The sequence below is a fragment of the Falco peregrinus genome, chromosome 1 (genome assembly GCF_023634155.1).
Source record: "Falco peregrinus isolate bFalPer1 chromosome 1, bFalPer1.pri, whole genome shotgun sequence".
Lineage (NCBI taxonomy): Eukaryota > Metazoa > Chordata > Aves > Falconiformes > Falconidae > Falco > Falco peregrinus.
In genome coordinates this window covers 23,798,353-23,814,828 of record NC_073721.1, presented here as the reverse complement: position 1 = coordinate 23,814,828, position 16,476 = coordinate 23,798,353, and the positions used below count along the sequence as shown (strand labels likewise).

The 16,476-nt window shown below is 45.2% G+C and overlaps 1 protein-coding gene across 1 annotated transcript; it reads left to right on the top strand.

The window, feature by feature from the left end:
* The first annotated feature begins 1,684 nt into the window (after window positions 1-1,684).
* LOC101924968 (annexin A8) lies at window positions 1,685-16,312 on the top strand. Its single transcript, XM_005242578.3, has 13 exons — window positions 1,685-1,842; window positions 1,953-1,999; window positions 6,643-6,733; window positions 6,998-7,092; window positions 8,220-8,333; window positions 9,189-9,279; window positions 9,895-9,974; window positions 10,573-10,632; window positions 11,150-11,243; window positions 13,032-13,127; window positions 13,501-13,559; window positions 14,385-14,507; window positions 15,935-16,312. Exons 2-13 carry the CDS (start codon window positions 1,979-1,981, stop codon window positions 15,989-15,991), a joined length of 981 nt encoding a protein of 326 aa, XP_005242635.1. The 5' UTR covers window positions 1,685-1,842; window positions 1,953-1,978; the 3' UTR covers window positions 15,992-16,312.
* The last annotated feature ends 164 nt before the right edge of the window (window positions 16,313-16,476 follow it).

Here is a 16,476-nt window from a genome sequence, read left to right as displayed (position 1 = left end):
GCTCTGCCGGCCTTTGAGTGCCAGCTGCGGTGGCCTCTATTAAGGCTGCACAGTGCTGGTCTGAGCCTTGCTGCAGGGTTCAGGTTCTCCAGACCTCTCCTAGCCCATCCATATTGATTTCTTCAAATCCGGCCAGTGTTTCTCTGCATTAAAAACTCCTGGTGTGTCCCTTCACAGCCTTTTCAGTTTATGTTGGCAGGATAGACCACTTGGTCTTTTTTCCTTATTCTGTCTGGTTTGGTCTTTGCTCCCCTGTGACGAACAGCTGTTTGCTTAACTGTGATTTTTATGTCTAGAAGGACTTCTTTGTCCTTGGAGTCCTCAAGAAAGCTGACCTCCATGACAAGCTGACCCAATTAAATCCCAGCGCAGGGAAAAGGCATACATAGCCAGCCAGGCACAGCCTTGAGATCCAGTAAAAACAAATCCACCCGGCTTGTGAGTCCATCTTGCCCCCAGAGGAGGAATGAAGGACCACTCGTGGGCTCTCCTTGCTGTGTACCATGGATGAACCTGCCTCTCAAACACTGCTAGAAACCCAGCCGGCGCAGTCCCGAGTGGCGTGCTTGCTATGCCAAGGGCAGCGCCGCCTCCTCCACCACTCGCCCTTGCTGTATGATGGATGTGTTTGAGGCAGGAGCAGCTGGCACAGCTTGTTCTCTTGGGAATAGCCAGGGCAGCTTCCCAGGCCATCGGGGACCCTGCAGGGTGTGGGAAGGAAATGAGAGGCCCATGGTGTGGTGGTTACCCAGCCTCCCGTGCAGGTCTGTAAGTGCGAGAGGGGACAAAGCTCTTATATAGCAAGGGTTAAGATATAGCTGGTGGGAACGTTTCCATCAGGGCAGCTTTCCACTTTAAATAAATAAATAAACGCTGGCATGTGTAGATTCTGACGAAAGTCTAGACAGGAAAATATTGCTACAGCCATAAGATATTTCAGCTGATTTCACAGAAACATTTCTCCAAATTAAAGCATTAAAAGCTGTTTCAGCTCTTTTAAAATAAACACAAAAAAGGAGAAAAGAAAAAAAACCCAAAACATTTCATATTTTACTCCTAAGCCTTAACATGTCACAGCAGCTAGTGCAAGCCCTGTGACAGTTTTACTGGGGCTAGTGTCACTGAAAGTTCTTAGCCTTCAATGTGCTGGTCCCATGTTAGTCTAGGAATGCTCCTTGACTCGTGCCGTGGGAGTCTGATATGGAACGGGGGACACCTCCCAAGTCTCTGCACAGGATGCTGCTTTATTGAGTTTTGTTGTAAGGTGTGGGATGTGGCTATGTTTGTGGTGTGTGGGTTTTTTGTTGAGGTTTCGTGGTTTTTCTTTTTTGAGATAAGTTTTTTTGAAGGCAGAGAGGTGGAGGAGGGTTTGTTAAGATTTGAGAGTCCTGTTTTGCTGTGTCCCAGATTGGTAGAGATAGAGTCGGTAATAATGAGTGGCTTATTCTGTTACAGCAGAACTCACCAAGTCTCGGTGGAGTTTTACGCTGAGATATTACCTGGTTGTAATTTGTATGTTGTGTCTGTGCCAGAGGCCAAAATGTTAGCAGGGAAGGGGGTGTGTGTGGGGAGAAGCAGTGAAAAAATTACAGTGAACTTTAGTCAGTGGGGTTGAATGCTTTCCTCACAAGGGAAGCCTTGTGTATTGAGCAACTTGATCTCTCCTTGTGAGATCATATATGAAAAACAGGTTGAGCCATGTCTGAGGGCGTTGCCCCATGGAATTTGTAGGTAAGGATGATTTATACCTGCGTGTTCCCAGCACAGAGAGGCCAGTTACGTTCTGCAGCTTCCAGAGGGAACAAGCCTCCTGAGGAGTACAGTTATTCCAGTTTTCCAGGGGTAAGTTTATTGAAACAAATTTTTGCGTCTTCCTTTTCTCCCTCCACCCCCTTCAAATCTGAGATTCCCTGACCGTGAGGTGTGATATGTGTGGTTCTCTTCATCAACAGACCCAGGTATCGCTGCTGAGACTGCAATGGCGTGGTGGAGGGCCTGGGTAAGTAGAGGAAACATTGAAGTAAGACACCCTGATATTTTTTGGCACCCTAATAAGGTAACTTACAAGTTGCATCAGGCACTATGTGGGAATTAAATGTTTCCCTTTAAAAATCAGCAAGATCTATTTACTGGTTTTCTGGCTACAAAATAGCATTCAGCACTTCAAAAAGCTTGATTAAGGAAGGTGTTAACATGACTGGCTTTAAGGAGAGCAGGGTCTCCCTGATCAGTTGGTTAAGAGCGCTGCAGGGGAGTGTTTGTGAGCCTCTGTGCATGGGGAGACGGTACTGGGGAACCGCAAAGTTCACAGCTGAAGCCTGCAAGCTGTGGGCTCCTTGTCCGCTCCCTTCCCTTGTGGCACTGAGTTCAGGGCACTGGCCTGTCCCCATTTTCATCCCCAGCTGTGCTGGCAGGCTGTGGTCAGAGGGAGATGTGGTCAAGCCACATTGTTTTTGATGGGTTTTTAATATCGCAATGACAATGTGAACGTGAACACCCTGTCTGTCTGCTAGAAGCCAGAAATGCTGTGTATGTTCTCTTTCAGACTCTTGTGGCTTTGGGAGGTATGTAGCAGGATGCAGGGGGGGATGCTCATGAGGTGTGTGGGGGCAGCCTGTAGGGTACAGCTGGCGCCAGGCAGCAGGCAGCTCTGGCAACGTGCACAGCTTTGCTGCCATCCATGGCAGTTCTCCCATTAGCTTCTGTGGAAGGCCAGGTTTACCCTCAGGCTTGGACTCCAGATAAACCAAAGCCTACAAGAGACCTACTGGAGACATGCGGTGGAGGAATACTGGTAGAGGAGTCTTCTTTCCCACCCAGCCCCTGCCCAGCACCACTGCCAGTCGTGCATGGGCTTCCCTGGACTGTTTTTGTTGTCATTGTGGAAAGATTTGTCCCAGAGTCCCCTCCCACTCCATGTTGTGAGGAGGCCTTCAGGAGGCTCAGGGTGGACCTTGTTGCTCTCTACAGCTGCCTGAAAGGGGCTGTAGGCAGGTGGGGGTCGGTCTCTTCTCCCAGATAACAAGGAACAGGACAAGAGGAAATGGCCTCAAGTTGTGCCAGGGGAGGTTTAGATTGGATATTAGGAAAACTTTTGTCACTGAAAGGGGGTGGTGAAGCATTGGAACAGGCAGCCCAGGGGTGTGGTGAAATCACCATCCCTGGAAGTATTCAAAAAAAGTGTTGATGTGGTGCTTAGAGGCATGGCTTAGTGGTGGACTTGGCAGTATTGGGTTAACGGTTGGACTTGATGATCTCAAAGGTGTTTTCCAACCTAAATGACTCTGTGATTCATGTTTCAGCAGCCCGTGCAAGGGGTGAGCCTGCATCAAGGCTCCAGTGCTGGCGCTCCTCTGCCAAGCTGGAGCATTGGCAGTCCTGGTGCTGGTGGCTGAGCGAGGCCAGGGCAAGGGGCCTGTGCTGCCACACACCGGCAAAGGTACCCGGGAAGTGCAGGAGAGCTGTCTTGCGGTGTATTCTATTACCCCAGGTGCAATGTATCATCAAGGAGTGAGAAACCACTTTGCATAGACATGACCGTTTTTCAGGTCCTCAGTTATAGTTTTGTAACCGAGGGGTGGGAGCTGGAGAAAAAGAACAAACTAAACCCAAAAAACCTTCTGGGGTGGGGGATACCGGACTAAAGCCTACTCCCCTTCAGCAGGCATCAGAATGGAAACTTCCCTATCTCAAAACATATCATAATGATTCCCTGCCCCCCGAAAGATTAAAACTGTAATCTTCTTTTCTGATTATTTCCATCTGCCTCCCCATCTCCTTTTGCAAGTTTAGTATAGTGAAATGGAATTTTTTTCCAAAACTTGGGTAGCTCTTACTTTTAAATTTTCCCTTTCTGCTGATCTGTTCCCCTCTACGCCTCAAGCTGAAAATCGTTTGAAAACTTAGAGGGAGAAAAGGAGAAAAGCCCTTGAAAGCTCCAGTGATCACTTACCTGTCAGTGTTGTAGAGGATGGGGCATGAGAAAAAGATGAGAGGGCAAAGGAAGGGTGGTAAAAAAAATTGTTGTGGTTTTCTAAACCCTTCATAAAAAATACTGTTCAAAACCAAAAAGAATTTAAAAATGTCAAACTCTTTCAGAAACTTTCTACTGAAAAAACTAGTAACCCCACCTGTCCCCAGCTTTTCAACGAACTAGTGATTAGGTTTGAAAATATTCTGGTAGGAAAACCTTTAATCACCCTCCCCTTCATTTTTTGTAAAACTTTTCACAGCATCAGCTGCAAGGTACGCTGATTCCATTGCTTTGTTGCCAATTATTAGTCTTCACATGGGAGTTATGCAGATGCCTTGAGTAGTTTCAATTAGGTAGTTGTAGGATCAATTCATCTAGGGAAACAAGACCAAACTGAACAGGATTTCTCTGAAGACCTGTTGTGATCGTACCTGTGCTGGAACAATTATGTACACAGAGAATGAGGTGTATGAGTGAGTCACAGGTGTGCTACTTGAGCCAAGATAGGCTGGGAACGTTTATTGGAATTAGGATCAAAAAAGACCATTGCTTAATCTCTTTCCACTGCCTCCACATGAAAGCTCAGCTTTGCACTCCATATCTTTCACCGAGTCACCGGGCATGAGTCCAGAGTGTTTCTTTTGCATAGTTCTTGCATGGAGCTAGAGAGGGTCGTCAACCTTTTTCAGAGCAGAATCAGATGGATGAGTGTAACCTTTCCAGGGCAGCTGTGATGGTGCTGGCTGACTTCACAGGCAGCCAGAAAAGGAGCGCTTGCAAGGGTCCTACCAGCTCAGCCAAACTCTATTCCAGGCTGGTCATGCACCATGGTGCAATTGGGGGTGGCCATGCTGTAGTCCATCACTGCTCTTTCTGCAGTGACAGCTTCACCACAGCCTTAAACTTGCTGCTCAGTTATCATTGGGATTCAAAGTTTCACCTATGGAGAAGCTTCCTGTCAATACCATCTGCTTTACAGCTGGTCTTTCTGCTGGGAGCAAGGTATGGTAGCACAGGAGTCTCTCTCTGCACTAGCTGTAAAGCAAACTTCCCCAGATCTTGGTGATCGATGAACGTACTGCATCTCTTGACACTTGTCACTGCCTTTTGGTTGCTTGTCACTGCTCCCAGAGCCTGGCTGGCAAAGGGGCCAGCATGCAAATGTGTGCCAGCTGTGTCGACTGGTCAAGCACTCAACAAGGACACCTGAGCTGTTTGCCCACAGCCAGCCTGAGCATCTGTGCAGCACAACACAGCCACGCTTCAGCTGCGGCGCTAGGCTGGACCTGGCATTTGTTGACAGACACTCCTGAGCACACAGCCATCAATCTTCCAGCGTCTCATTAAAAAACAGGAATGCAGGTCCTGAAGGGAATTTCCACAACCTTTTTTACCTTGGCAAGGATTGTTTGAAGGCTTTGTCTTCTGGGGAGGCTTTTCTTTTTCTCTGGGAAGGGTTTGGATGACCTGGAAGGACTCTAGAAGAGGGGTAGAACCCTCTTTCACACAGGAAACGAGTAGAAGGGATTTGCGTCATAGCAGGAGGCTGCTGGGTGGCACTTGGTGGTCCATGTCAAGCAAGTCAGATGGGATGACCACAGTGATCCCTTCTGGTCTGCAAGCTCTGATTTCAGGGTGTTTTTTATCTGACTGTGAAGCCATGCCCATTGAAAACTCCATCAGATCAGACTGATATCATTAGTTCAATATTAACCCTATCCCTGCAATAAATTTATGAGAATATAGTAGTTTCCTGGGGCAACGTAAACCTCTCTGCTGCTAAGAAAGTGAAAATTGTGTCCGTTACTGGAATAAAGTGATGATGACTCTTTGTGCCTAGCCACTTGTGTACTCCCCTGTTGATAGGACTCTGTTGTTAGGGATGCATCAATACCTTCAAGCCACTCCGTTGAAGTTGTTGTTAAATTAAAGCTCTGAGCCTGGGTTCTGGTTGATGGCCCTACTACCTTGTGGTGACTGGAATAAGCCTCAGCATGTCTTTCTGCCCTGGGGCTCTGGCACTGGAAGCACCTTAGATGTCTGTCTGGAGGGTTCCTGTGTAGTTGGCCCTCGGTTCAGGGAGAACATCAAACCTGCATTCCTCCAGATGGATCTCTTCCTTCAAAGTAGTCTCTTGGCCCAAATCCTTCTAGTAGAAATGCTTCCTTCTTGAATTCAACTGTGTAGAAGTGCAGCAGCAGCAGAATAAAGCTGTTGCTTAGAAAAATGGTCTGTGAGAGCATGGGTATTCCATGAAATCAAACAACTATGTGTAAAAACTACTCTGCACCAAACCACTGGGAAATGCAGTATGATACAGCAACATACACATTGTGAAGCATTGTATTTAAGGGGTGAATAGGGAAGCCTAGTCTACCCAGCTTTTTCTGCCAGACTGTCTGACCTAGTGACTGTTGCAGTGGTGTCAGTCATGCTTTGCACTTCACGTCGGCGTCAGGAGCCAAAAGCAGGTACAGGCAGGTGGAGGCAGGAAAATTGTATTCTCTTTGGAGCTCTGCTGAGAGACCTTGAACCACTCCCTTCGCTTTTCTGTGCATTCCCCATGTGCAGGCAAAAAATAATGTTAACGTACTTCCAAAATACTTTTTCTTCAGCTGGTGAAAAACAGTGATGAAAAGTACTGTATATTTTTCCCCCCCTTCTTTCAGAATGAAGCAGAGGGCAAGTCCACGATAGGTGCTTTAAACTTTGATCCCGTACCTGATGCCCAGACTCTCTACAAGGCCATGAAAGGGCTTGGTGAGTTGACTCCAACCGCATCTGTAAAGCCTATGTTCTGCTTATAACTGCCACAATGAAAGCCATTCCTCAAGAAAATTGCAGTCAAAGCTATCACTTTTTTAATGTGGAAAATGAAAAATTAAAGTTTCCTCAGTGCATACATAAACTTCTACATGAAAGCAATGAAGTAAAGGAGGCTGTCTGAATATCCAAATTGGGATTTTGGACCAGTCTCAACTTATTCTGTACACTGTGTTTATGGCTTATTATTGTTCTTCACAGGGACTGATGAACAGGCTATAATTGATGTCCTAACCAAGAGGAGCAATAGGCAGCGTCAGGAGATTGCCAAATCCTTCAAAGGACAGTTTGGAAAGGTTCTTCCAAAACAAAGCCATTTTCAGTCATTGTTGCACTATGTGGGATCTAGTCAATGGGTGTACATTTCATCTTGCAAGGATGATGCAAACAATATGCAGGTCTTCTGCAAATAATTAGAGTAATATTTATCTCTAACACCTGGGATGAATGTATGAAATTAATTTTTGGTCAAAGAAACTGGTTTTCCCCCAAAGACTAATTTTTTTAAAAATGCATTTTGACCAGGAATACTTTTTAAAAATCTAATTTAACTTAAAGTGTGATTTCTTCTTGTTTTTGAAGATGTAACAAAAAATGATACCTTTTGAAATGGTATTTTGAGTAAAATACTGGTTTGGAGCCCTTTAAAATGCCAAAGAAAGTTCACTTTAAAGACTTATTTAATTATAGTTGTTTGGCAATTCTGAAAATGACAGCGAACTGTGGTTATTGACAACCGTGTTTTCGTGTGATCTTTCTGTCTCTGGTAAAAATCTTACTTTTATTGGGAAAACTTTTCCACCAACAAACTCTGCCACCACCCCTACTCTGTAGTCTCCAATGACCTTTGCTGGAAAGGAGACTGCTGTGAAAGGGCTCAGAAAGGGAAGCAAATGTGGGGGTGTGGCGAGTATGGGACAATGAGTAGAGGGCTTCCATCCCACTAAACCAGGGTGTTTCATACCCTAAAAACCCCTGCACTATCGTGAAAGTTTGAAATCTGTCTTCAAACAAGACTGCACGCCTGGTTCTGCAGAAGTCCTGGGTGCAGGTTTATATGCAGGCTTTGGGAATTGGCTCGCTCTGAAGCTGTGTCCCTTGCTCAATCCAGCCTTCAGCTGCCTAGTTCTGCTCAGAGTAAAGCAGGGTGGAGGAAGAGCTTAACCTTCCCTGCTCTGCTGCAGAATTAATTAGTACCTGGGGGAAGCTTGCATACTGGGACAACAGGGAATGTGGAAGGCCCTAGACAAATCCCATTTTGGAGTTAGGTGCCTTTTTGAGTCCCAGGACCTTTCCTAATAAACTATCAGCATGATACTGTCATTCAGCTTCATTGCTGTAGGCTGTGGGGATGGAAATGGCACTGGGTACCAAAAAGATCCGGTGAGGCTTTTTGTGTCACTGTGTGATGTGTGTTTAACAGGACCTGATTGAAAGCCTGAAGTCTGAACTGAGTGGCAACTTTGAGAGGCTCATTATAGCTCTCATGTACACCCCATTCAAGTATGATGCCAAGGAGCTCTATGATGCCATGAAGGTAAGGGTGCTGGTATTTCAGCCGTAGCGCAGACAGCGCTCGTTTCCTGTAACTGTGCTTATTAATGCAAGTGGTAATAACTGGACTGTTAAGTGATTACATTTGTTATTAGCAGTTGGCTTTAAGAAATAGTTAATTGTACTGTTAATGCATATTCTGAGGGGGGAATGCTGCTTTAATATTTAGGGCTGTAGGAGAGTTTCTGTACATAGGTGTCTCATAAAGCCTGGGGAATGCAGCAGCAAAACTAAATTCGGCTTTAACATGGAATGAACATCCACACATTACAGTTTTCAGTTAAACGTCTCCTCGCTGCTTTCTGCAGTGCCTGTGCTGAACCAAGCTCAGTGACACAAAGCTATTGCCCTGATGCACCACCTGAGACATGAAACCTTTAATAAAGGCAAGAAGTGGTGGTGTGAGGGCCAGGCTGGGGTTGGCTGGGGTCCTACCTATTCATACAGCATCTTTTCAAGTTTCAGATGGAGAGAGATCTATTAAAATGGTACAAAGATGGACTGACTAGACAAGCATTGGTGTCCCTGCATCCCTCTAACGCTGTCTGTCATCAAAGATCCAAGTCCGGAAGTGCACTGCAGAAGTGCAGGGTTACATAAAACCATCCTGTGTGAATTAGGCACCTCAGTAAAAGAAACCATGTTCAAACCAAATGTGGTTTGTGTCTCCAGCTTTCATCATGACAGTTTCCCACAGCTCAGCACACAGCCTAACGCGTTGCTGCCACCCAGCTCCTCACTTGCATCTTCTTTATATATACTTCTCTAGCAATAAAGTCCACTCCATGATGAGATGCCTTTCTCCACCTTTATTTCTCCATTATGTTTTCTATTACAGGGTGTGGGAACAAGTGAAGATGTTATCATAGAGATCCTGGCATCCCGGACAAAATCTCAGATCAAAGAGATAATCAAGGCCTACAAAGAAGGTAAAGTGCCTGGGGCTCTGATTTGTGTGGTCGGAGCAATGTGTGACTGCCTGATTGCACAGCAGGAATGCTGTAACCAGCTAGCACTGTCAGCAGGAAAATGGGATTTTTAAGAGCAAGAAGGCGCACCTTAAATCTGCTTTCAGCCTGGAAAACAGAACATGGCTATGCTGAAAGAATTTGAAAATCTATTTCTAGGTCTCCATCCAGTTACAGAAAAAGGTCAGCAAATCACAAATTTAGTTCAGCTTGGCCACACAGCTATTGTCAGAACACAAACAGAGCTATAGCTATGCACGTGGCTTTTTCTCCCCATTAAATACACTTTAGATGAGAATTTATCAAATACATATTTGTAAATAGTTGGTATCGATTTGGTCCCTGAAACTACATCTCTAACATTAGCCTTGGACATCAGTGGAGCTAGGGATGACTCAGCTGGATGCAAACGCCAACCTGGGTATCACTGAGGGTGAGAACTGGTCTCAGCCCTGTGTTTTTCCCTAGCAGCCTTCGTGGTTAGTCAGGCTACTGTTTGTCTTTGGATGACTGGTAATATCCTGACTATATCACCCAAATAAATCTTTCCCTTGTCTTTCTCTTTCCCTTGGGTAGAATATGGTTCTGATCTTGAGGAAGACATAAAATCGGAAACAAGTGGTCACTTTGAACAGATCCTGGTTTGCCTTCTTCAGGTAACGCTAGAGAAGAAAAATGAGGTTATAAAGTTCACGTTTTGGAGACATGGAATAGAAGAGGCAATACAATCATGATCACCACATAAAAGGCAGAGACAAACTTGTCACTTGAACTGGATCTGTGTTTCAGCTTCAGTGTGCCTGAAGCAAGGAGCCCTCCCTTCCTTAGCAGCACAGAGAGCTGGGAGCTTACAGTCAGCTCTGCAGCAGGTAGAGATCTCACTTTTACATGTGTGTAAGGCAATTGCACTCTGCAAGGGTCTTAGAAAACAATACTCCTCAACCGTGATTCACCACCCTTCCACAGTCTGTGCCCTCAATGCTGAGTGCATTTGGATGCATTTATCCTGTCACGTTTTCCGAATTTTCTTCCCTAGCAGCAGAATAACTTAGTAATTATTTGACTCTCCTTCATATGACTGATTTCAGTGCCTTTCAGTGAGGGCGTTGGCACTTGTGCTACCTGAATGAGTACTCTGCAGAAATAGATAGCTGAGAAGGACACTCGATCTTTGCCCAGAATGTGTACTGTGATCCTTATATATGGAAGAACCTTCATGAGACAAAATGGTTGCCTTTCTCTTTCCTCCCGCAGGGTGAGAGGGACAATGCCACTCTCTATGTGGACACAGCGCTGGCTCTCCAGGATGCAAAGGTACTCTCCAATGCAGTGATCAGTGGTATGCCTGTAGCCCACCTGTCTTGAACTTCAGAGCGCTTCAGTGGGCAGCAGAGTCCTGGAGTCACAATAGTTTGGGCAAGCTGGTCTTCAAGCAGAAGCAACTTGGGATTCTTCAGTTTTGCCTGCACTGCTAAGCCTTGATGTTCCAAAGAGAAGTGATGAGAGCTGGGCTTGGGCTCAGCTGCTTTTGATGTGTGAAAGTACACGGGTGTGGTGGAGGGGGAGAGCAAAGAATAGGTAAGAAACCGCAGAAATATTCTTGGCTGCTCCAGCTGCTGCAGGAGGGATGGAAAGGGTGGAGACAGTGACTGCTCCAATTTGACTAGAAGACATGGTCAGGGTTCATAATCAACCATTCTAGAAGAGCCTAGTTCACACAGTGGTTTTGGTCACTTCAAACCCCTTTACCTAGCAAGGCCTTAAGCCAAACTGCTTCTTTACCAGCTGCACATACAGAACATTGCTCTAACAGTTGTGTGTTCGATTACAGACTCTCTATGCTGCTGGGGAGAAGATACGGGGCACTGATGAGATGCAGTTCATCACCATCTTGTGCTCAAGGAGTGCCACACACTTGCTTAAAGGTATGGAGCGAGCCCAAACGCCCAAGCCTCTGAAATGAGAAATCACTCTAGCAAAAAAGAAGAGACAGGGCTATAGATGGGAGAGATGGCTCCGAAAGAAACACCTGAGAGTGTCTCCTAATCCTTGGTCACTCAGTGACCAAAAAGCTGTCAGCAGCTTCCATGAAAACTTATGAAGACTTAGTGCTGCTGAAAATCAGGTGACTTATCTAGGAGTCATTATGCAGCGGTGATGGCTGGATGGGATAACAGTTTTTGTAAACCCAAGGGGAGAGGGAGAGAGAATCCCTTCCTAACCAGGTGGGAGCATGGAATGGACAGACCCGTGAGCTCTTGGATGTGGGTTTCTCTGGGGAAAAAAAATCACAGAAAAAGTATCTGATTATTCAATACTGGAGCATCACAAGGTGCACCCTGTGTTTCTGTCCCAAGTTCTGCTGAGGGCGCCAGAGGCTGCCGGGAGGGCAGACACTAACCCAGCTCCAGCTAAGGGAGCCTCAGCTCCCCACTGCCCTGGGCAGCAGAGACCTGGCCTTGTCATCTCTAGACTTTTGAAGCAGTCCAAGGCTCTGACTAAGAGATTTTGTTATGTCAGCTGAATCTAAGCATATCTAGTACTGTGCAAATCAGCTGGATCTAAACTGATAAATGTAGCTGGTGATAAATTAGGTATGCCTGAGCTTTTTTCAAGCTGAGGTCTTCTGAGGCTGTTTTCCAGGCCCCGGAGGCCAGCTCCCCCTTGCGTTTGAAATTTAAGCTCCCAGCATCAGTTAGAAAACGAACCGAAAAAAAGTGGTCTCTAGTCTTTGGCTGTGTCTGCCTTAAAGAGCTGAATTTCATCTAGTTTGTGGTCAGGATGCAAGCCATCTCTGGGACCTACTGTATCACGGGGCAAGTCATTTTCTCTGTGCTATGGCAGCCTGTAATTGTTGCTGCTATTTATTTTTTTGTTTTTAACACGGAGAGTATGCCTGAGTTGAGACTGCTGTATCCATCTGTCTATTCTGTGGTATTGCCTTTCCCCAAAGTATGAGTGTTAATGTTTAAGTATCTGATCTTGAATGCTGAGCAAACTTCATTAAGATGTCCATCACATTGCTTAACAGTTTTCCTTCTCTGTTAGTCTGAAAGCTAGGAATCAAAACTGAGATCTGTAATTCTGAACCCTGGTGCACCCAGAGTGTATAATGTAAACAAAAACTCTGTTGCTGAGCTTTTATGAATGTGGGAGTTCAAATTTCTTCAAATCTGCACCTGTTTTGCTCATTTTTTCTGAGGTGGTTGTTTTTTTAAAAAAAAATTGTGGTTGAAATAACAAGTTCTCCCAAACTGTTGTCATCATTTAAAGGTCCAAGGGCCATGAGCAGCATAGTCCTAGATTTCATTTGGTTTTATTTTGTTTTTGAAGTTAGTGACATCAACAAACACAAGACCAAATGATAGGTTTGTACCTAATCTGCTGCTGCCTGCTTCGTTTGTGTGGTTAAAGGCAGCAACAAAGGGTCAGGCTTCCAAATGAATACAAGGTAACTGAACTTGCATTTTCAAATGAAGGCAAGGAATTAAGACCCATGAATGGGCTGGGGTTTCGTGAACATTGCCATCCACTTTTGTAGCTGATTTCTGGGCTTGACTAGAGTCTCCTGAAGTTGGTGCAAATGTGGCCATTGCTGTAGTGGTATCTGTGTTTTCATATCACCACACAAGCAATACCTGTAAATATCGGGCACAAAATGCCTGAGCGGTTGCTTGGTAGAAAAAAAATTAAGTTCTCTGTGTTTCAAACAGTGTTTGAAGAATACCAGAAACTGGCCGGTAAGAGCATAGAGGACTCTATCCAGAGTGAAACTCATGGCTCGCTTGAGGATGCCATGCTGGCTATTGGTAAGAGCAGCTACGTTTCTCTTCCTTTTGTCTGAGCCTGCTGCCTTTTTCCTGCAGCAGTTGACTGTTATAGAATCATAGAACGGTTTGGGTCTCAAGCGACCTTAGAGACCTTCTAGTTCCAACCCTGACACCATGGGCAGGGACACCTTCCACTAGACCAGGTTGCTCAAAACCACATCCAGCCTGGCCTTGAGCACTTCATGGGATTGATCTACCTTTTATAAAGGTATCTGGCAGGAAGCAAAGCGTACCTCTTAGGTAAGATAAACTCAGATCCGAGAGGCACAATGGTTTAATAGAAAGCATTCGAATCTGTTACCTGCTGCTCTGGACTGGATTTGATTCTTACTGAGCCTTTTCATGTGTCCAGTGAAATGCACCAGGAACGTCCATTGCTACTTTGCAGAGCGGCTGTACCATGCATTAAAGGTAAGACTCTTCATTGTAACATACTGGACTTAACCTGTAACCTGGCTTTCACCAATTCAAATTAGAAGAGCCAAGATTTTGGCAAAATCCAGCAAGTTTAGTGCTATTGTTGCAATGCCTTCAAACATCTTGGGTAGAAAAGTACTCTTTAAGCTTGAGCTACCAAAACAGTCTGGCTTTTATGTCTTGGTAGTCTGTAAGGAGCTCGGTCCCGCTTTCTAGAAAATGGACAAAACTGCTGGAAGAGCCTTTTATAGGAGGATGATCATGGTGGAGTTTTGTCCATAATGTTAACTTAAATTATTTTCTTTTTAGGAAGTAATTCTCTCAATGGCTGTATAAAATGAAAGAGTTCCAAATGGGGACCTGTAAGGCATCTGCAGATTGTGCCGCTGTAACTCTTAACTGATATGTAAAAGATGTCAGCTCTCCCAGCTTTGTGGAAAGCTGAGATGACTGATTATTTTTGTTATCAACATGATCTTAATTTTCCTGTACGTGGTTAAACAATATTGGTTGAAGCCACGTGTTGCATGGGTGATGCTGCAGAAGCACAATGTATTCAGTGCCAATTTCCAACTCTGTAGCATGTTTGCTTTTGCATTTGACATGTGCAAAGACTTATAGCACACTTCCATGGTGGGCTTATGGTATTGATGGTGGCCCCTGGGGGGTGGGTGGGTTGCTGGCCCTCCAAAAAGAGAAGCAGATGTGCGTACCAAGCAATATTTGAAGGCTGCCATCTCCTGTGTCCTGGACCAGTTTGCAGCAGCTTATCCCTTGAACACCCACTACCATTGCAGACTGATATATCTGTTATTCCAGGGGGCTGGCACCGATGATGGGACCCTTATAAGAGTGATTGTTTCTCGGAGTGAAGTTGACCTAAATCTTATAAAGCCCGAATTCAAGCGTATGGCAGGAAAATCTCTCTCCAGTATGATTCTGGTAAGCAGCATCTTGATAATGATGGTTCTCAGCTGTCAGATACATTCCTAACGTGCCCAGCACTATGGGGTGCTTTCACGGTTGTTTTCAGTAAAACTCTCATTTCTGCTAAGATCATAGCTCTGCTTCATTAGGCCTATTAATAGTCATCTCCTTGAGAGACATATGCCTAAAAGGTGACTCTGACTGTATGGTCTATAAGTGACTTGGGCAAAGTCAAACCTGAGGAGAGACTGCTCCAGGTTTTTCATGGACCAGACTCTGTATCCATGCACTTTGTGATCTCCTAAATGAATCTAGATTCACTTAAGCCTCCCTGTTACACCTTTCCCATGCTGCTGTGCCTTTTCCTCCTCTCTCTGCAGTCCTTAACTACCTCAGACCCATGCTGTACAAGTCAAAACGGTGCTGTGTGTGCTTTTTTGGTTTTCCTTTTGTTGTTGGTTGGGTGGTTTGGGTTGTTGGGTGTTTTTTTGGGGTGTGTGTGTGGCTTTTTTTGTTTGTTTGGGGGGTTGGTTTGTGGGGTGGTTGTTGTTGTTTGGTTTGGTTTTGTTAAGCTGACATCCCAGATGATGGCCTGGTCTGTACCGTGGTAAGATAAGTTTAGAAACTGAACCTTGTCAAAGCTTATTGTAGCTTTTGAGACTTGAGTCTCAGCTCTGGGTGAATGGCCCTCCCCTGTTAGGGCTGAAATGCTGGGTTTTACCATTTGTCCTAAGGACTCTGGGACATTCCTCTCCCCCAGTGCAAATGGCACTTAAGCCCTGTCCTTAGCAGTCCCCATGGGAAGTCTGGCTCTGTAATGAAGGGCCTTTCTTCTAATCAACATTGTCAGTGTCTGTCATGTTGATTAATGATCAGTCTTCAAGGGTCTGTACAGAATATTGATTCTTTCTGAGAAGTGGAACTGGCTTTACACCTGTCATCACAAAACATTCAAAGGGAGCAAATTTTTTATCTAGTGATATTCTCTGTAGTGATTCTCTAGACCAAAATGACCATATTTGTGGCTTTTAAAAACACATCATGCGTCAGGGCTAACTGTACTGCCCTTTCTGTTCCTGTCAGAGAGGTGCTCTGGAACAAATACCCAGGGATGTAAAATTTGAACCCAACAGGCTTGGTTGTCTTCATTCATGCTGACTTTGTGCTGCTCTGTGGGATGGAGCCCTGATGAACTGCTCACCTGGATTCCAAAGAAAAGAATTGGGCTTGATAAATGTTATTTCAGGTGGCAGCTACAAGCCTCATCTCTCCCTTCACTTTTGATGCTGTGTCAGCTGGCAGTAACTCTGCTGAAGTCAGGCTTGCTCTTTCCAAAGTTCTTTTCCTGTGTGGGCATATTCCATGGACTGACAGTGTCAACACTCGGAGCATGCAGAGGAACTTCCACACTCACTTTCTTTTCTTTTTTTTTTCCTCCTCAGGATGACACCAGCGGTGATTACAAGACAGCTTTGCTGAATCTCTGTGGCAGTGACTGACAAAATCTAGGAGGAGGATCTGAAACAGATACAGAAAGAAAATCAACAGGGGACAAGGGTCTGAAGGTGTACATGTAGCAAACTCATTGATCCACGTGGGAAGAAAAAGATCAAATTAATGGTCATGACTTCCAAAGCTCTCTGAAGTATGTGGGAGCTGTTAGCTTCCCCAACGTTTTTTCAAACACAAGTGGGAATGTTTCTTTTTTGTTTCCATTCTTTTCTGTGTGATTTCCCTTCTCTTTTAGTATGCTGTGATGGGTGGCACTTAGATGTGAAATTAAAGATGCTTTTTCAACCCTCTGTAGGTGTTTTGCAAGTCTGAACAACCCTACAAAGCTTGGGCTGTCCTGAAGCCTTGTTAAGCTCACTAGGGCAAAGTAGTCCAGCACTGACCCTTTGATGCTAGCAGGGCAGGTCTGGAGGGAGCCCCAGATTATTAATGAAGCTTGAGGGCATGGGTCAGCGCGGAGAATTCAGTCCTA